General features: G+C 44.7%; 1 protein-coding gene across 1 annotated transcript in view; it reads left to right on the top strand.

Annotated features, from left to right (window-relative positions):
* NET1 (neuroepithelial cell transforming 1) overlaps positions 1-20,976 on the top strand; it is a 68,678-nt gene that overhangs the window by 18,194 nt on the left and 29,508 nt on the right. Inside the window, exon 2 of the mRNA XM_048836734.2 lies at positions 19,063-19,129. Coding sequence (XP_048692691.1) covers positions 19,063-19,129 — 67 coding nt within the window. The remainder of the gene's footprint in view (positions 1-19,062; positions 19,130-20,976) is intronic.

A 20,976-nucleotide genomic window follows, 5' to 3' on the forward strand; every position in this document is an offset into this window, starting at 1 on the left:
CCCTCCTCTGCCCCAAACCCTTGCCCTGAGCCCCTTCATGCACACCGCATCCCCTCCCATACCCCGCACTCCGCCCCTGCACCCCAACCCCCTGCCCCGGCCCTGCAAGCAATTTCCCCACCTAGATGTGGTCCTCGGGCCAAAAAGTTTGCCCACCCCTGATCTGGCATATCTTTCAACAGTGACTATCTGACATCATCAGTTGTTTAATTGTTGACATGCAGAACTGCTTAGAAACCCAGCAGTACGAGGAGGGTGCTTGCTTACCTTGTGTTTGGTAAGAAAATAACTTAAAAGGGGCTGCCCTAATAGAAAGGAAACATAATACAATAGGAATACTTTTTTGTAAGGCCAAGGTACATCTTTAATTCATCAGATTTTTAAAATATGAGGTCACTGAGTGCTGCCATGCCACCCACGCTCTAAAGTCTGTGTTTATCGTAACATCTTTTTCTTGCATTGTATAGACATTGCGCTTAACAGCCCCACCCAGCAATAGTTTTCTGCCCAACCTCCAATCCTCAGGCATGTATTCTCCTTGGCCTTCCATAGTATCTTCTGATTTTCGGTCCCCCTGCCCGGTTTAGTTTATGAGCCCCTAATATTTTTCTACTATGCTTTCCTTAATCCACCTGCCCAAATAAAATCCCAGTTCTGCGCACAAGTCCCGTTCTCTCTAGCCTCCAAAGCAATCTGGATGTTCTTTTTCCAGCCTCTCACAGGATCAGAAGGTGAATTTTGCTTTCCCAGCAGGATGAGGAAGAGGGATGGCGCTGCACAGCAGCAACCTGTGTGCCTCCTAATTAGGAAAGGATGGTGACATGACCCTTCCTCTCCCCTTCCAGCTGAATGCCACTGTGTACACAGAATCAGTGACCACTCAGTGCAAATAAATACTGTTTGATTGCTTTAGATCCAAGCAATTCTGTGTTTGTTTTTATACTGTGTTCTTGCTATCGTTTTGCAGCAAAGGGCAATGAGGGTTGTCTAAATACAAAAGTTATTCCGTTTTAACTATACCAGTACTGTTAAAGCTGCACGACCTCCCTAGCGTGGATGCAGTTACACTGGTATAGTTTATTCCTGTACAACAAAGGGAATAAGCCATACTGTGTCAGACCCCTTACGTCCGTTTAACTGCAGCCACGCTGGGGCTGTACAAGTAGCTCTTTCTTCATACTCTCACCACTCCCAGAAAGAGTTCTACCAGTGCAGACTCTGTGTTGACCAGGCCTTATAGAAGAGAGATTCTGCACCAACCAACTTGAAAAGCGCATCTTTTGCCAACTGGTCTCTGGTGATGGCCTCTAATGTTTTTTTTGGATCAAAATTTGTTCCCACAAGAACTCAAAATAGCTGTCTAGCTTTGAATCTAAACATTCTCAGTGGGATAGCACTTGGAGTGGAAATCTTGATCTCATGCATTCGGAGCACATTGAATTATTTGGTCCTTGTTACTCTCCCATGAGAGCATTCAATATAGGTATTTGAGGCTTAAGTGGAGAAAGTGACATTAAAGTACAACTAATGTCAGCTAGTTCTGGAATATGCTTTTTGCCCTCTGACTGGAAACTTTCTCCTAGTTTGAAATTTATTTGAAACACTGAATGAGTTTCAGAGGAACAGCCATGGAAACTGTTCCACGGTACACATCTGATGAAGTGAGCTGTGGCTCACGAAAGCTCATGCTCAAATAAATTGGTTAGTCTCTAAGGTGCCACAAGTACTCCTTTTCTTTTTACTGAATGAGTTATAAGGCTATGTCTATGCAACAAACTTTTGTCGATGCAAATTATGTTGGCACCCAGCCGTCAAAGTCTGTGTGTTGCTTGTGTGCGTGCACACTTTGCTGTCTGCATTGGTGCTGTGTATACTCGCCAGGAATGCTTGTGTCAATACAAAGTGCGGTGCATCACCGGTTGGTATTCCAGTGTGCCATACTCTGCTGTCTGGTGCGATGCCTTTTCGAAACTTTTTGCAGTTCTTGAGGGTAGAAATGAGTTGTCCAGGGAACTCTGGGAGCTGGGGTTAAGTTCCCAGAATGTCATGGATGGATTTTCAGCAGTGGGGTTCCAGTGCAGCTGCAGATGGCACGGACATCCTTATTTTGGCACCAGCGTACCTTGCCACAGAGTCCATCAACAGAAAGGGCTACATATCTATGATTATGCAAGCATTGGTGGATCACAGGGGATGCTTCACTGATATCAGTGTGGGCTGCTCAGAGAAGGTGTGTGACGCTCGCATCTTTAAGAACACAGGACTGTTCTGAAAGTTGTAAGCAGGGACATTCTTTCCTGACCGGCGGATAATCATTGCCAATATTGAAACGCCAATAGTCATTTTAGGAGACCTAGCCTACTCCTTGCTCCTCTGGCTCAGGAAAGCATACATTCGCCACCTCGGCAGCACCAAGGAAGGATACAACTCTTGGCTCAGCAGGTGCAGAATGACTGTTGAAAGTGCTTTTGGTAGATTGAAGGGATGCTGGTATTGATTACTCACTACATTGGATTTCAGTGAGAAATATATCCCAGTAGTTATAGCTGCATGTTGAGTTCTGCATAATATCTGTGAGGCAAAGGGGGAAAAGCTGCTGCCAGGGTGGACTTTTCAAAGGCAGCAAACAACTGCTCCGCCTCCACCCTGGCAGCAGCTTTTCCCCCTTTATTAACTTGCGGGTGGGCTGGGTGTCATCATTAAATGCAAACGTTGTAAGGAAAAATGCATGCACACACTTACCCAAGATTCCTCCTCCTTCATCGTACTCATCCATGCTTGGCCGGCAGGACGGGCTAGACTGTGGTGGAGTCTCAAACCCAAGTTTCTTGTAAGCTGCGTGGCCATGCAGCAGCCTATTTAGCGCCACGCAGGAGCTTAGAGAACCCAGCCGGGCAAGGCGCAGCCTTCTCCCGGCTGCAACCTAGCCCGGCCCCCAACCTGCCACGGCCAAGGCGCCCCTACCCCGGCCTGAACTCAGCCGCAAGTGGAGTGGCGCAGCCCGAACCCAGGTGGCCCGGCCAGAACTCAGCCACGGCTGGAGTGGCGTGGCCCAGACCCAGCCACAGCCGGGGCGGCCCGACCCGAACCCAAGCAGCCAAGGCCAGCCTGGCCCGGATCCAGTCGTGGCCTGGCTCAAACCTGGGCAGCCCGGCTCGACGCAAACCCGACCGGTGCGGCCCAGCCCAAATCTGGGTGGCCCAGCCCGACCTGAACCTGGGCAGCTAGGTCTGGACATGCCAGGGCTGGGGGAGGGGTGCGTATCCTGCGGCCCTAGCCCTGGAGGTGCCGGAGCCGGGAGAGGCACCTCTCCCCCACAGCCCAGGTGCTGATGGGTGGAGTCCTCTCTCCCCGTCGGAGCACCCTCCTGCACCCCAAATCCCGCATCCCTGGCCCCACCCCAGAGCCCACAACCCCCCCAGCCAGAGCCCTCACACCCCTGCACCCCAACGCTCTGCCCCAGCCCTCAGCCCCTCCCACACGCCAAACCCCTCGGCCCCATCCCCACTACATGAATTTTGTTATGTGCACCAATATGAAGGTCATGTGTCACACACAACCTCCATATTGGTGCACATAACAAAATTCATTCCGCACATGGGTGGGGAAAATTAGAGGGAATGCTGTCTCAGATGTGTCCTGACTTGTGGCATGGCTGGACCCCCCTACCTACTCCTCTTCCTCCTTCACAGCAGGGGTCTCTGTCTCCAGCTCCTCTGGTATCCACAATGGTTTGTGGGGTGCCAGTGGGATATGCACCAAGTATGGCATGCAGTTCACTGTAAAAGCACCAGAACAATTGTTGGCCTCCCTGGCCAAGTATGCCTGATGCAGCCACTTCACTCACATGTGGCAAGGCTGCTGATCGCTGTTGTACCCCTTTGCCTGCATCCCACGTGCAGTCTTTTTGCAGATGTCCACTTTTCTACAGCTGGTCCATAGCTGTGCTTACACAGCCTCTTCTCCCCACAGGCCCAGAAGATCCAAAAGCTCCAGTCTACTTCAGGCAGGAGTGTATCTAGTGCATGAAGACAGCATGGTCAGATGGTCCATTGCACACAGCAAGAGAGAGCTGGTATATGTGATTGCCAGGGTGGGCAGTCAGGAAAAGGCATTTCAAAAATATCTGGCAGGTTTAAAGAAAGGGGGAGGAGGCTTCTGGTCTCCATGACCACTGGGCAATGGAGTTTACAGTTGTGACCAGAACGGTCTCTGTTGCAGGGAATGGGGCATGTGTGGGGCAGCTGCTGGAGGACTGTTAGGGTTGACACAGATCACACAGTGTCTACAATTGCGCTGTATCAACCTCAGCAGGGCGACCATGGCTCCACTCTATTCGGAGAGGTGGTTTTACTGAGTCACCGTAATGGAGCACTTACATCGGTTGGAGACCAATTGGAGCATGTAGACATGTACAAATAGGTCTATGCCAGATGACTTACGGCAACCTAACTTTGTAGTGTAGACCAGGCCTCAATGGCATAAATGCCATTTTTTCTCTAAAAAATCTCTTCATAAACTTTTAATAGGAAAGTCTTTGCATCTGGGATGTGACTGGAACTTTTCCTTGGAGTCCTGCATTGTTGACAGATATCTCTAAAGCATTCTTTGTCTACACAAATGGCAGAAAAGTGGATCCAGAGTAGATCTGATTTAATGGGTAAGGGCGGGGGGGAGGAGTTAATGTTGGGAGTCAGGGTCATTTTTAGCCATTATCCCATGTTATAACTGAATGTTTATGCACTGCATACAAACCTGATTGACAGTCTTGTCTGGTGCACAAAAGCCTGCTTGATTTAGGGGCTGAGCACACATAAAACCTCCTTCTTCAGGAGCTACACTTGTCAGAAATTATCCTGCAACAGAGACGAGTGCATATGTGGCTGCTAACAAATGAAATATTCTCTGTCAGCAGCTGTCTACTCCCCGCAGGTCCACCCCCTGCTGACTAATCCCCACCACCAATTAAGCATTAAAAAAACAAGAGGAAACTACTGCACAAATAATTTCGTTTGTTACACATCCAACATACCTGGAACATGGTTAAACACTCAAGTCTAGTAATGCCAGGTATAGTTGCAATTTTAATTCTTCTCCCATGTGCATCATACACTTTTATATTTGCATACTATTTCTTAATTACAAAACAATATCTACAGCCTGAGAACTGGAGCGCTCCTCCTATGGATCTTTTCTCACCTCTCTCCTTGAAGACCTAAAGAGGATATCCAGGAGCAAAGATCTGCTATTGCTCATCTTCCAAGATATGCATGGACTGAGACAAGGCCTAATGCACAGCCTAGGAAATGACTGGGCACTGGCATGGGATGCCAGACCTGAGGAGGCACAATGCCAAACAAGTTGCCAGACAAGCTAGGGACACCATTCCTGCTCATCCTGGCTAATAGCCATTGATGGACCTATCCTCCATTAATTCATCTAGTTCTTTTTTGAACCCTGTTATGGTCTTGGCCTTCACAACATCCTCTGGCAAGGATTTCCACAGGCTGACTGTGTGTTGTGTGAAGAAATACTTCCTTTAATTTGTTTTAAACCTGCTATTAATTTCATTTGGTGACCCCTAGTTCTTGTGTTATGAGAAGTACTAAACAACACTTCCTTATCTACTTTCTCTACACCAGTCATAATTTTATAGACATAAATCATATCTCCCCTTAGCTGTCTCTTTTCTAAGATGAAAAGACAGTCTTATTAATCTCTCCTCATACGGAAGCCGTTCCATACCCCTAATAATTTTTGTTGCCTTTTTCTGAACCTTTTCCAATTCCAATATATCTTTTTTGAGATGGGGCAGCCACATCTGCACACAATATTCAAGATGTGGGTGTACCATGAATTTATATAGAGGCAACATTATATTTTCTGTCCTATTTTCTATCCTCTTCTTAATTATTCCCAGCATTCTGTTCACTTTTTTGACTGCCGCTGCACATTGAGTGGATGTTTTCAGAGAACTATCCATGACTCCAAGATCTCTTTTTTGAGTGGTAACAGCTAATTTATACCTCATCATTTGAAGCTCCAGATGGGTTTTAGTGGTTCTCTCTGGTTGCTGGTCTGATAAGACCTGGAATTCACAGGTTACCCATGACATCTATGCATCCACTGTTTCCGTACAACCATAGACTCTCTAGAATGTTTGTCTTAGAAAATGAAGAAGAAAATCTGAGCTCTCCTGCCAGAGAAGAAGTCGGAGATGTGTTCCTTTGGTTTTGAAGGAGCTCCAGAACAGTATCCTTACAACCTATTCACTCATCAAATATATTTTTCCAAGAGCAGAGTGTGCTACAAAACATGCCAGATGAGGTGCTGCAACAACTGTAAGCCAAAAAAACTGCCCTTGTGCACCAAACACAGTAGTTCACTCACAACTTTGGAGCAACCAGAATAGTTTAAGGGATTTTTGGGGGGGAGGAGTGGGCTGCTGAAAGTACTACTGGAAATTCATTATCATCTTTTTCCTTTGTAGAGAGGCTAGACGCCACATCCTAGCAACAATTGTTAGGGAGTATCGCGTTTACTAAATCTTGGCTTGGAATAGATATCCCATTGGGGAGGGAAGCCTGAAGGGAAACTGGAAGGAAGATCCTTGGACCATAGCGGAAGTCTGCAGTGAAAAGATATGAGACTCTAAGGGCTTGTCTTCATTATGTGCTAAATCGGTGCCGCTCCTATCAATGTAGTGGCATCGATATAGCGGGTCTGGTGAAGATGTGATAAGTCAATGGAAGACAGTCTCCTGCCAACATAGCAAGGTGTAGACACCACTGTAAATTGATCTAAGCTATATCGACTTCAATTACATAATTTAACTAGCGTAACTGAAATCGACTTACCTCATTAGTGTAGATAAGGCCTTAGTGATGAAATTGTGGTCAGTGTATGGGGATTGCCATATTTATTGGGAAAGATGGCCAAGTCACAGCTATGTGGAGGTCAATTTTGCAATTATCCAAGGATAGCAGTGTCTGGTTAATCTACTCTGGCCTTATCTGCTGATGTGGTCAACAATGATAGCTAACCTCTTAAGACAAGTGGCCATAACGTTCCATCAAAACACAAAAGCAAATCTGAAAAGAGAAAACCACAGTTCACTCTCAGCCTGTACCCTCTTTGTGGGTTAGACATGCTCAAGGTGGTTAAAGAAGCTTCCTTAGGAAACAGAATTTGTTCCAATATAGAAGAACAATGTAATGCAGAGGTGGGCAAAATTTTTGGCCCGAGGGCCACATCTAGGTATTGAAATTGTATGGCGGGCCGTGAATGCTCACGAAATTGGGGGTTGGGGTGTGGGAGGGCATGAGGGCTCCAGCTGGATGTGCAGGCTCTGGGTTGGGGCCAGAAATGAGGAGTTAAGGGTGCGGGAGGGGGCTCTGGGCTGGGGCAGGGCGTTGGGGGAGGTGGGGGGGTGGTGCGGGCTCCGGGATGGGGCTGGGGATGAGGGGTTTGGGGAGCAGGAGGGGGCTCCAGGCTGGGACCGAGGGGTTTGGAGGGCGGGAGGGGGGTCAGGGCTGGGTCATGGGGCTGGGGTGTGGGAGGGGGTCAGGGGTGCAGGCTCTGGATGGCGCTCCCGGAAGCAGCGACATGTCCCCCCTTTAGCTCCTACGCGGAGGCACGGCCATATGGTTCCATGCGCTGCTCCATCTGTAGGCACCGCCCCGCAGCTCCCATTGGCCATGGTTCCAGGCCAATGGGAGCTGTGGAGGAAGTGCTTGGGGCAGGGGCAGCGTGCAGAACCCCCTGGCTGCCCCTACATGTAGGAGCGAAGGGGGGACATGCTTTTGCTTCCAGGAGCTGCGCAGAGTCACGGCACGCACGGAGCGGGGCAAGCCCCCAACCCCACTCCCCAGCTGGAGCTTGAGGGCCGGATTAAAACATCTGAAAGGCCGGATGTGGCCCCCAGGCTGTACTTTGCCCACCCCTGATTTAATGGCTATTCCAGGGTGTCTGAAAAGTACAAGAAGTTCTGAGATCAGTAGTAGCAGCAGCACAGGGTCCTATCCAAGTAGTAGTTGGATGTAGGTTTTCTTATGTTCACTGTTTAACTACATCACCCAGCAGACCTTTTTTTCATGGCTTTGCTATTTGAAAACTCAGGCTACTACTAGATTCCTAATTGCACCAGAGTTGCAAAGGATGATGCCCTTGCTGATACTACCAGAAAGTTGGGGAGTAGCTCTACCAAAACAAATTGCCAGAAAGTAGAGCATCATTTTGGGCTTTCTGTATAATCAAGGCAAAGTGTCCTTAGTACTTCTTTGTGCTACTATAAATGGTATTATTGATGGCAGTGAATGAATTAGACTCAATGTAGAATTTACCAGTGCAATTTCCCTATGAGCAGTGATCGTACGATGATCTTCCACTTCATTTTTTTCTCTCCAGGATTTCAAGTGCTTCTGTCAACTAGTTTCTCCTAAGGTGGTTTTCTTTTTCTAGGTGTCGTCTTAGATATGGGAAGCAGGGGCAAGTGCTGCCCCAAGAACCTTAGTCTCCATTTTTACACTGCTTAGCACGTGAGGGTTCCTGATTGGGGCCACTGGTTACTACTGAAATAGACATTTTTTTAAATGGTGGGAAATCAAAAGAAGCTCTTTTTGTTAGATTTTAAATTAAGATTCAAAGGCATAAGTATGAAGTCTTTTCTTGTGCTTTTTGAGGTCTCAAATGAAATGTCATTCACTAGGGTAATCTACCGGTTTCAAAATGCTTGTATTCCTGTAATATACATAATCAAATAGCATTTAACTGATGTGAATGGTTTGTATTTAAAACTACAAGCAAGCTGCAGTGAAAACAAAAAGTTTGGGAGTGAGAGGGGAAGGAAATAAAGAATTGCTGCCCAGTCTAAAGAATTTATTTTGGATCTTTAGTTGGACTTAAGGTTAAGGGAACTGCCAGATCAAAGTGTTTCTGCAGTTTCCTGGATAAGCCATGAAATATAAGTACAAAGAATGGGTGCAGACTGACTCAATGATGCTGACCAAATGGTACAGACTTAAAGTAAAAAAAAACAACATGGAGGAAGAAAGCTACATTAAATATGAGTGGGAAAGAAGTTGCATTAGCCAGGATAGGTACAGGCTCCCCTGTGCTATATACTTAAGGTTGGAAGGATTTGATTGTTATCAGTAAAGGATATAACCACACACATCCAAACAAACAAAAATATTTCCAGCAATAATAATAGAAATTTACAGATTGACAAAGTAAGAAAAATGCTGCTTGACAGCTTATTAGATATTGTCATTAAATAATTATTGTCTAACACGCCCATAATTTCCTGCAACTGTGAAAATTTAAATTGATAATCAGAAAAAATACATCAATATTATCTGTCAAAACTGTTTGTTTGTTTTTTAAAAAAGTTGAATTCTGCCAAGCCTATATATACTCTAATCCAACAAATCCAAATCCAACCTGGGATGCCCATTTTGTACACCTTTTAGAATTTTACATGTGCTATTCTGGTCACACAGGATTAAAGGCACAGACACCTGATACTCTCAACATTCTGTACACAGTCCTTCTCCCACCCCCTGCCAACAAGACTTGAAACAAAGAAGACTTTCTTTTCAGACAGTCAAAAAATCAGTATAAACATGCTAGGTAACCATTATGAAAATAATTTGACCGAAACATTTGTGTTTCTAAGATCCTCCTAAATGATTACAGAAAATATACTGCAGATGTGCCCATCTGCAATGTCCGTGTAGCTGGCAGGGTTACTGAAATGGCTACAGGTTGCTGAGCACTACTCTTTACCCCTTTTGAACTGCAATTTTGAAGGACATCACCTCATTTAGTTTTGAGATGAGATCATTGGCCTAGATAGTTCCTGCTGTGGTCCGGGATCGAATTCTGAGGGCAATTCTATGGGCTCATAGCTCCTGTTATCTTCAGTAGAAGCCACTTTGGGTATATCAGAAGGTCCTACTGTTTAGTCCAGGAAGACACTGAACAATTACAATACTTCCTTAGACATGTAATCTATCACTCTTGATTGTTTCACATTAGAACCAATCTACTAGGCTTTTTTATCGTTAATGATATGTTATATAGTAAATTGCCCAAACTTCCAGCAGGAGGGTTATTGGGGCCACTTGTCTCCTCCCTGCTATGTTGCCAAACCTGGTTTGGTCCCTTTTGCCTGCATAAGTATGGGTGTCTGATTTTGTGCATCCTTTGCAGATTACCTTTCAGATACAATGCTAAAGCCCCATTTTTCCTTTTTGGATTGCATTTTGGCCATTAAGCTACATGTACCTTTAGCGTGGAAATCAGGACTGTAGTAGGCAACACACTTTTTAATACAGAATCATATGTTCTTAAGCACTGTTGAAAAGGTAGGCATGACAAAACTGATGGAATTATTTTTGTCTGGTTTTGGTAAGCACCTCATTTCCTTAAGCTGAGAGAGCACACCAAAGCAGATTTCTCTATACTTTCGGGCAGTCTCAATATCCTTTCTCTAGTTTGGAGAGCTTTGCCTCTGCAGAGTATAGTTGCAGTTCTTACATCTGGAAAATGTTTAACTTGTTCACCTAACTCCCCCTGTTCTCCCTCCAAAGTTAATCTGAGCCAAGGGAAAAAATGTTCTTTTAAAACAAAATGCTCCTTGCTTCAGCCTACTAGTGGTCTCTTTCCATTGTTCTACAAGCCCCTTCAAGCCCCTCATTAACTTGGAGAAAATGCTTGGTGCATGTTACTTGTGTGCCTGCCTTTCCTCCAGCTGTACTTGCTCAGTCTATCATGAAGGGAGGGATACTGGGAAGAACGATACAAGATAATTATCTATTAAGAGGAGTCTCCTTTCAGGAATCAGAATGAATAACTCTAACCACAGGTACTAGTCATTCACTTCTGGGTTTCTTAGGGGGAGGGGTTACTTTTCTGCAACACCAAGTTGTCCAGGAAAATTGGTCTCTAAGGGTCTGTCCTCACTGCCACTGGAAGCGAGCCTCCCAGCCTGGGTAGACAGACTCCCACACTAGCTTGGCTTCAGCTAGTGTGCTAAAAACAGCAGTGTGGATGTTGCAGTTCTGGGGGAGACTTGGGCCAGCCACCCAAGCTCAGATGTGGGGGGGTCATGTGGGCTCGAGAGCCTGAGCTGCCACCCAAAGCACAACATACGCACTGCTATTTTTAGTGTGCTAGCTCAAGCTGAGCTAGTCCGTGTCTGTCGACCCCGGCTGGGGTATAGATGTACCTCAGAAGCTTTTCTGTTTGGGGATGTTCTGTCGGATTAGTTTGTTCACTCCAAGTGCAGCAATTTAACTATATCAAACTGAAGTGCTTCCACCCTGCTTTGTTTATGGTATTTTCCGTGTTAAGCCTTGCATCCATGCACCTCTGCGCTTGTTCAAATTAACCGTGCAGCATTCTGGACAGATATCCTATGGTGCAATGTGCTATGTACAACTCTGTGCTCTGATTTTTCTTGTCAGGCATTGCAGGGTGCCTGTCAAAAGCTACAGGAAATCTGGGGCTTGGGGTCAAACTAACAAACTCCCATGATTCCTCTCGTGGCATCCCATAATTCAGCTATATTTTGCCTCAGTGCCATTTTTGAACAGCTGTCTGGCAACACAGAAAATGCATTGCTAAGCACCATGATCATGAACAGGATGACACATCTGTATTGACAGTCGCGTAGGCGGATGGATTTGGCTCTGTGGCTCCACAGGGCTTTGAATCATAGAATCACAGAATATCAGGGTTGGAAGGGACCTCAGGAGGTCATCTAGTCCAACCCCCTGCTCAAAGCAGGACCAACCCCCAACTAAATCATCCCAGCCAGGGCTTAGTCTTTGGATGTCTTATGCCGCAGCAATACAGCTGCAGGAGGAGGAAAAGCAGATTGATAAAATCAAGCAGTTACTTCTGCTGGGCGTTTATCTGGAACAGCTTTACTCAGTGGATTGCCCTTTGGGCTCAGTTGACTAGCGCTGGCAGGTGGGACAGGATAGTGATGCAGAACTGGGATGACCAGCAGAGATGGCAGAGCTACAGAATGACAGTCAAAAGCCACTTTCCTAGAAATCTGCAGAGTTCACCTTTGAGCTGCAGCAATCAGACACATGAGAATTCTCCTCAGCATGGAGAAGCATGTAGCTATCCCTGTCTGGAAGCTTGCCACACCCCGTTGCTACCAGTCTGTAGCTAACCAGTTGCGTGTTGGTAGATCAAGCACTGGGGCTGTTGTCATGGATGTTTGTAAGGCTATGAGAAGGGTGGTGCTGTGCCATGTCATAAAGCTTAACAGTGCACAGGAGGTTATTGATGGCTTCGCACAGATGCGCTTCCCACACTGTATGGAGCTATTGATTGGACACATACCTATTCTTTGCCCCCTACATCAACCCAAAGACTTCATCAACAGGGAGGGGTATTTCTCCCAGGTACTGCAAGGCCCGGTTGATCACCACAGAAAGTTCACTGTTCATGGGGTGGTCTGGAAAGGTCCAGGGTGCTAGGGTCTTTAATAACTCAGGCCTGTTTTCTGGAATGACCAAGGGAATTTTTGCACACCCCTCCCCCTCCAGACCCTGTGGACATTAATGGATCAGTGGGAGCAGGGGGTGGAGAGGCTTTCTGACCATTATGGATGGGTGCTGGATGGAGGTGGCCTGTGATATAGATATATGGATACACATCACAGGCTACCTCCATCCAGAGAGAGACCTATATAGGAGGTCAGTTCCTTCTGGCCGTAAACTCTGACAGCCAGAGAGGGTGCCGCTGAGAAATTCCCCAAGGGGTCAGGGAAACAGCATCAGTGATGCATTTTTTCTCCTACTTAGAGGCCAGGGTGCAGTTGTGGGTAATGAAGGTGGTATAATCAAGGCAATGACTGAAATGTTGTGCATTGATTTTACTGGGAGTTGATGCTGTGGGGGTAGGGTTAAGCTGTACCTCCGTGAAACTCTTCAGCAGCGTTGTACCAAAATATATAGTGTTAACAAATAACATAGGGAACAAATTACACTACTTTAAGATTTTTGTTTGTTTTTGTTTTTTTGTTGTATTTTTTAAATTCAAGAACAATAGAACTATGACATGGCCAAGTGACGGAGTGCTCTCAAATTCTGTAGGTGGTGCGCTTCAATGAGTTCTTCATCTGTGGAGTGGTTGATTGTTGTGGGAAAGACCAGTAATGAGTGGTTGAAATGGTGGTCCCAATATGTGGTCCCAGTGGTGGTCCCAATATTTCCATAATTTGCAGGACAACACAAGGCTGGGGTGCAATGCTTGAGCTTTGTAACAAAGATGCTCCATCACAGCTGGTTACCTCTGCATCATGTCTCTTTCCAGGGCCATGTGCTCCATTTCAGTCCTTTGTGAATACTGTAGGAAACCATCACTCCACATGTCTGTCTTTGTGGCCCTCTGTTGGGATGCTGTCACTAGTTCCTCTAAAATAGCCTCTCTTGTCTTCCCCAACAATCCAGCAATGTTCAGTTTAGTATTCATCTGTTTCCCATGCAGTAACTCTGCGGGTGATCTTTGCGTTGTGGCATGTCGTGGAGCCCGGTATGCTTGCAAGAAATCAGTAGTGAAGGTTATCCACAATTGCCCTTCCAGTTTAGCCGTTTGCAAACTCTATTTCAAACTTCTGTTAAACCATTCGATTTCCCCATTGGCTTGAGGGTAGTATAGGGATGACCTTCTGTGTAAAATGTTCCTCTCTGCTAGAAAAGTTTCAAACTCCAGGAAAGTAAATTGACCACCATTATCTGAAACCAGTTCTTTGGGATTACCTTCCCTGCTAAAAACTGAAGAGAGGACCTTAATTACTGTAGCAGAAGAGATTTGCGATGTAAATGCTACCTCAGGCCATTTACTGAAATAGTCTATTAAAGTGATGGCATAACGGCAGTCACTTGGAGCAGTATCAAAGGGTCCTACAATGTCAATCACCACTTTTTCCCATGCAGATTCAGGAAGAGGAACAGGCTGTAATGGAGGGGTACATGTCACTGCTGTCTTATCATGCATTTGGCAAGTGACACGGGATTTTATGAGTGCTTCAGTTTGAGAGTCCATCCCTGGCTACCAATACAGATCCCGTAGTCGTTGTTGGTTCTGACAATTCCTTGATGAGTATCGTGTGCCAGCTGTTTGAGTTTTGACTGTAATTCTTCTGGCACAAGTAGCTGGTGTGTACCTCGTAGCACACAACCATCAAGCAAAGAAAGTTCATCCCAAACTCTAAAATAAGGCAGCAAAATTGGGTCAAGGTTTTTAGGGTTACTGGGCCATCTCTTTGTCAGAAATTCCCATAGTTTTTATTGAATTGGACACACTGAACAAGCAGCTCGAAATTGTTCTTTTGTAACTGCAGTAAGAGTGCTTGTAATAAGTGCAACTACTACATCCTCATCCTCCGGTGGACCATCTGGTGGCAATCAGCTACCACTTTTTGGTTTCCAGGCTTATATTCCATTTCATAATTGAAAGAGAGTAGTCTTGCAGACCATCTAGTAATATGATATCCTGCTCTTCCCAGTCCTTTCATGGTGAGCAACGTCGTCAAAGGGCTGTGGTCTGTGTGTAAGTTCTCCATTTTTCAGTAGACCAGACACAAGCAAGTGCATCTTTTTTGACTGTAGAATATTTCCTCTCAGAATTACTTGGTGTCCTTGAAGCAAATGCAACAATCCTCTCTGTGTTGTCCTTATGAAGTTGCGTGAGGACAGCCCCAAGTCCATAATCAGAAGCATCAGTAGTTACAATTGTGGGCAATGCAGGAGTGAATAGTGCAAGTACTGGACTATGTACAATCAAGTCTTTCACCTAGCTTGTGCATCCATTGTCCACACTAAGGTTGAACTTTTCCGTAGTAATTCTCATAATGGTTCAATGACAGAAGCATAATTGGGAATGAATTTTGAATACCAGGAGGTAAGACCCAAGAAGGAACGTAAGGTTGTCAAATCTGTTGGAGGAGGAGCATTTGAAATTGCCAGGATATGATCTGGATCAGATTTTAGTCCAGCCTGTGAAATTATATGCCCCAGAAAGGAGAGTTCAGTTTGTCTAAATTTGCATTTGGACCTATTGAGCTTGAGGCCTGCTTTGTTGATGCAGTTTAGTACAGACTGCAGGTTATTGTCATGCTCCTCAGAAGTATTTCCAAACACGATAATATCATCCAGATAGCACTGAACTCCATGTTGATTCTTCAGAATCAATGACATCATTTTTTGGAAGGCACTTGGGGCAGATGCGAGACCGTATGGAACACGTTTAAAAAGAAATAGTCCCTCATGTGTAATAAATGCTGTGAGGTCTCTGCTGTCTTCATGCAACATAACCTGGTAGTATGTGATCTGCAAATCAAGAGCAGAAAACATCTTTGCACCATGGAGTTCTGCAAATACTACTTCTATGTGAGGAAGAGGATGGCTGTCAATCACAATAGCTTTGTTTGGCTCCATTAAGTCCACACAAAGGTGAATGCCTCCACCCTTCTTCTGTGTCACTACTATAGGTGAAACCCATTCCGAGGAGTCAATCTCTTCAATAATGTCCTTTTGAACAATTTTTCTAATTTCCTCTGAAACAGCTTCCCTGACTGAAAATGCTAAGCACCGTAACTTCTGTCGTACAGGCATCACATTATTCTGCATTTTAACTTTATGCAGAAACCCATAAGCACAGCCGAGTTTCTCCTCAACCTGGTGTTGGGTCCCAGCTGAAACTGGTGTGTGTACCGCAAGAGTGCTTTGCTGAGGAAGATCAATTCATCCATTAACTACTCTGAGATTTAAGACAGCCAATAAATCTCTGCCAAGGATAGGAATGCCTTTGTGGACAATGTAGACCTCTGCAGTTACACAGCAATCCCCAAAAGTAACTATTACTGACAGGCAGCCATGTACTGGAATATGGTTTTTCAAATAGCACACCAAGTTAAGTTTGGGTTCAGTAAGAGGCACATCTTTAAAATAATGCAAATAGATGGAATCAGGTAGTATAGATACTGATGAGCCAGTGTCCAACATTAGCTGATTAGAGTGTGATGTGCCTAAGGGTATGGCGGAAACGTTTACAGTGCACTTTGTTCTGGAATATGTGCAGTAGTGATTTTGTCCACGCTCAGCACAGTAACATCTGGTATTGTAACTGCATGCACCTGTTGACTGAACTGGCTGCTGTGACATACTTTAGCAAAATGCCCAATCTTTTTGCAATGATTGCACTGAGCTACTTTTGCCGGACATCCTGTGTAGCTTGCAAGGTGTTGTGGGGATCCACAGCAAAAGCATGCTTTTACTGTATTTTGAATTTGCTGATTCGGTGGTTTTCCATTAGTTTTCCTCTTGTAATCATTTGTCTGCAGCGATAGTGAACTTTTCTGCAAAGGAGTCACAGCCTGGACTGTGCCTCCTGTATCCATGCTCATTATTTTGGCTTCAGCTGTAGCTGACTCAATCTGAGTAGCAATGGTTATTGCTTTTTCTAGTGTAAGTTGTGGTTCTAGAAGTAAGTGTTCTCTTACACGAAGCATGGTTGTTTTCTCAATGAGCTGGTCTCTAATCATCTCATCTGCCATATTCCCAAAGTCACAAGTTACAGTCAGACTCCTCAGGGAAGCAATATACTGCATTATAGTCTCCCCCGTTTTCTGCTCATGCTGGCGAAATCTGTAGCAATTAGCTACTACATTCACTTTTGGCACAAAAAGTTCTTTAATGCAGTGAGTGCAGTCTCATATTTATCATCTGCAAGGGGAAAAGTGTAAAATATATGCTGCCCTTCTGCTCCAAGGCCGTGGATTAGCAGAGCATGCTTTCTTACTTCAGAAATCTCTGTAGCAGTGATTGCGAGCAGATAAGTCTCAGACATATGGATCTAGGCAGTAGAAGCAATTGGAGGCTCACCTGGGCTTTGCAGAAAGGGTGCAGGTGGGTTCAGAGGCAGAAGATCCATCCTCGTCTCCAGAATGTTGTAGCAACCAGGCAAGGTACTAACAAACTTCAACAGGACTTTATTTTTAAAGTGGAAACCTCTTTACCAAGCTGCTGCTGCACCCTCGGTAGCTCTCACGCCGCCTCCTCAACTTCCCCTCCTTCCTTCCTGTTTCCTGTCCTTTCAGACTCCCAACAGCTAGTGCTCCCAGTTCTAATAATTACAAGCAGCAACTAAACCCCACATGTAGGTGCTAAGGGAAATCAGAATCTGTAATAGATTCGGTTAAACATTTCAGTTCAGTGAATTGGAATTTTCTGATGAAACTATATTTTGTCCAACATTTTCAAACCAGCGCTAGTCACAAGCTCACAAAGAAAACGCAGCACAGTAAAATCTGCCCTATTAGCTGATTCAACTGGCTGTCAGAAAGAGGGAACAACCCATTGTTTAGGACTAGTAGTTTGAGATGCAGAAACTAAACTTTGGGCAAAAGCGTCTCTTAATATGATGTTCAGAATAAACTAAATGTTGCTGGAAATGTACGTTAAATCCACTGGGCAGTGAAACTTGGAACCCAACTTGTTGGGTCAGCTGTAGTACTGTAGAATGACTTAGATGGATACAGTGGTGGTGTGGCTCTGTCGGTCCCAGGATATTTTTATTTAACCATGTTCTGAATATATTGCTTTTCGACAGTTGTGCTTTGGTGGTGAGGATGACTTATTGAAAGAGCAAGCCTCAATTCTCAGTTGCAAGTTTATGCAAAAGCTGATAGCCTCATTTTCAAGATGCAGCGGACCTGCAGCTTTCATTGATTTCAACTCCATTGACAATGGAAAATGAGGCCAGATGTTTTTACTTCTCTCTGTCAGGATTGGTGTGGGATGTTTAGTTTCCTAAACTTGTATAGTTAGGAAAGTTATAATTTAGTATAGCTGATTGGTTCAGATTTTGACCTGTTTAGTCATGGTGACTCATACAGTTTCATTGTGCTCCCCTGTCTATAGCCATCTGTTGTTTCTCATCTTTTACTTTGAGAGTAACCTATTTGGGGCAGGAACTGTATTTGTTCTGTTTTTATACATCACCTATCACAATGGGGATCTGGTCCTAGAGAAGGGTTCATGGTCACTATGATAATGTAATTAATAATAAATAGATGGCAAATGGGGGTGAGGTTGAGATTCAAGAGGTGCTCCTCTTGCCCCAGACAAAATTGTTCATAAGGAGTGGAGTATTCACCCACTGTCTCTGTGGCCTGTAATCCTTCAACCCAGAAACCCATCAGAAGAGAAGTCTGAGACCTTGTATACACTACAGGTTACTTCAGTATAATTTATGTCGCTCAGGGGTGTGAATAATCCACACTCCTGAGCGATGTAAACTATATCATCCTAAGCACCGTTGTAGACAGAGCTATGTCGGCAGGAGAGACATAGTTACAGCTTCTCTTCGATTGTCTCCATCACAATCGCTACCACGTGCACCTGTATCAGTGCAGCTGAGCCGCAGTAAGTGCTGTAGTGTAGGTGTAGCCTGAGGCTCATGGTTTTCTTCATACGGGAGGTTTTGGGGGATTTGGTACCTGAGTCGGATTCTCAAAGTCCTGGCAGGGTCTTCTATGATTAAGTTAACAAGTAGCAGCGTTCTGATCTGTCAGAAAACAGTCAAGGTTGTTCGGGCATCCTCTCAAATCTTAGCCTCTCTTCAGGTTTCAGAGTTGTGCCTGTGAGGGAGAATTCAGAAACAAAAGACTGAATCTCAGGTGGTATCCTCCTGATATTGGGGGGTTTTTTTTAGCATGGTCTACCCCCTTGGGGTGGTTCCGTTCCAGGTCAGGTTCCATCCATTTGGAATGAGGTACTTCATGTTGGACTTTGGCTATTGTGAGCTGATTACCGTGAGTTGAAAAAATCCACAGGAAATGTGTTTTGTCACAGAGGTTACAAGTATTTAGAGCTGATTTGGGACACTTGCTCAGATTTGACAGTGTTAGCATGGAATGTTTTTACACCACAGGATTTTAAAACAACTAACAGGGAAAGGGGGAGTGAATTGTAGCTATTTTCTCAATTGCTGAAACAACCCATATTTTATTTACCTTTATACATTCTCAACACACAGATATCCTCTGCGACGAGGCAGCTCTTTCACATTTCTAACTCCTGGACCGCAGTGGGACTTCACTCTGGTGAGTAAAGCATACACTATATTTGTATGGCAAAACAATCAGAAATAATCTAAATAAATCAGGTTCCTTCTTCCTGGATAAGGAAGAAAGAAACATATTGTTCTCTTTCTGGTTAGGCAAATATGAACACTTCCTCACTGAGCCATTCTGAGACTCTTGAGTCGCTAGTGACTCGTACATAATAGAGCTGATCTGCCTTGTTGGCCTTAACTTGACTGTATGCTTGTCGTTCTCTGAGTATCAAGATGGTACCTGCCGTTTTTATTTAGGCTACAGCTTTTGATCACTTAGCAGGGTAAATGTGACTGAGCTGGTACTCGAAACAGGATTTAGAATAGGACTGCAGAAGTAATATTTTGTAATACTGAAAAGCTGTAGCTTATTTATGGGTATAATAACTGAAGCACCCAAAAGCCTTACTGTGGTAACCCTTGTCCTATATTATCCCTACTGCCATCTTTGGCTTGCCTTACATTGGTCACTCTTCAGGGCATGGACATTAAAGTGTCATCTATGTTTATAAGGTTGTGTGAATAATAATGCAGTGAAGTAGGGGAAATAAAAAGCTGACTTTAAAAAAAAAACTTTCTAAGGTTTTATCTGATGGTTACAGATTAACTTAATATTCATTTTTGAATCACAGTGATTAGCCCTACAAATTATATCCTCTCAAATGATCCTGCTCCAGCATCACAAATTGAAAGCAATGAACTTATTTATCTCTATTTTCTATGTATGTTTTTCTCTGCTTTTCATTTTGGCTGTTTGTATACTCATGTTTTATTCTCTAACTCTAAATTAGAGTAAGTGTTGCTAGATTTCATACCCCACCAATGTAAACTGCAAAAAGCAAGGAGACTGGTGTTGAATGAGTTAACTGTTTATCTAAACTCTGTCATCAGTTCCTACTATCAATCTCAATTACCTGCTCTTAATCTCAGTGCACATAGCTTCTCCTTCATCCTGAAGAGCCAGTGGGCACCCTAGAACTTCAGCTCTGCTCTAGAGGCAGCTTCTCTTTCTGGCAAGCTGCTTGTGACTTGCTAGGGACAAGTTCTGGATGGACCTGAGGAAATACTTCAGACTGGGACTTTCCTCCACAGAATTATCAACTGTAAGGAGGGCTCACATGTATAGAGGATGGCCCAATTTTATTTAAATGAGCTTGGATATGTGACAAAAACAGCTAAAAGAGGGCATGGATAATGGAGGATGAATGCCTGGGTCGTGTTGCCCACGAGTCCCCACCCTTGCTGCAGAGTCTAGGGTCACATCTACAGTTGGAAGGCTTTGCCAGTATAGTTATGCCAGCATACTTTATCAGCAAAGTACATCTAATGTGGATGCAGCTATACCAGCAAAACTGATTTTGTCACTAGAGCTTATTCCAGCCAAGGCCCCTCCTTCCCCAAGTGAAATAAGCTATCCTGGGGTAATTGCATCTACACAAGGGTATTTTACTGGCATACCTATATATTGGTCACCACATGACACCTCATCGCACCCCTGAGTGACATAGTTATGCCGATGAAGTTTATCGTGTAGACCTGGCCTAGTTCTCTGGTTCAAATGGGCAACAGAGCCTCCTAACCCAAACTCCTCCCCTACTTCCATGCCTGCATTCCTCCTCTTTCTAACTTTCCAATGTCTGTACACAGTAAGGGCCCAGGGGTCTGTGAGTAAATCCCATTGAAAGTTGGGTTGAACCTTGGCATTGATGTGAGACCTGCTCATTGGAGACCTTCACATGTTCTCGTGTTTGGAACCAATACTGACCATATTGTTTTTAGAGAGGCAAGATGGGTGAGGTAAAAGATAAAAAATGTTACCTCACCCACCTTGTCTCT

Source organism: Caretta caretta, chromosome 1 (genome assembly GCF_965140235.1).
Source record: "Caretta caretta isolate rCarCar2 chromosome 1, rCarCar1.hap1, whole genome shotgun sequence".
In the NCBI taxonomy this organism is placed as follows: domain Eukaryota; kingdom Metazoa; phylum Chordata; order Testudines; family Cheloniidae; genus Caretta; species Caretta caretta.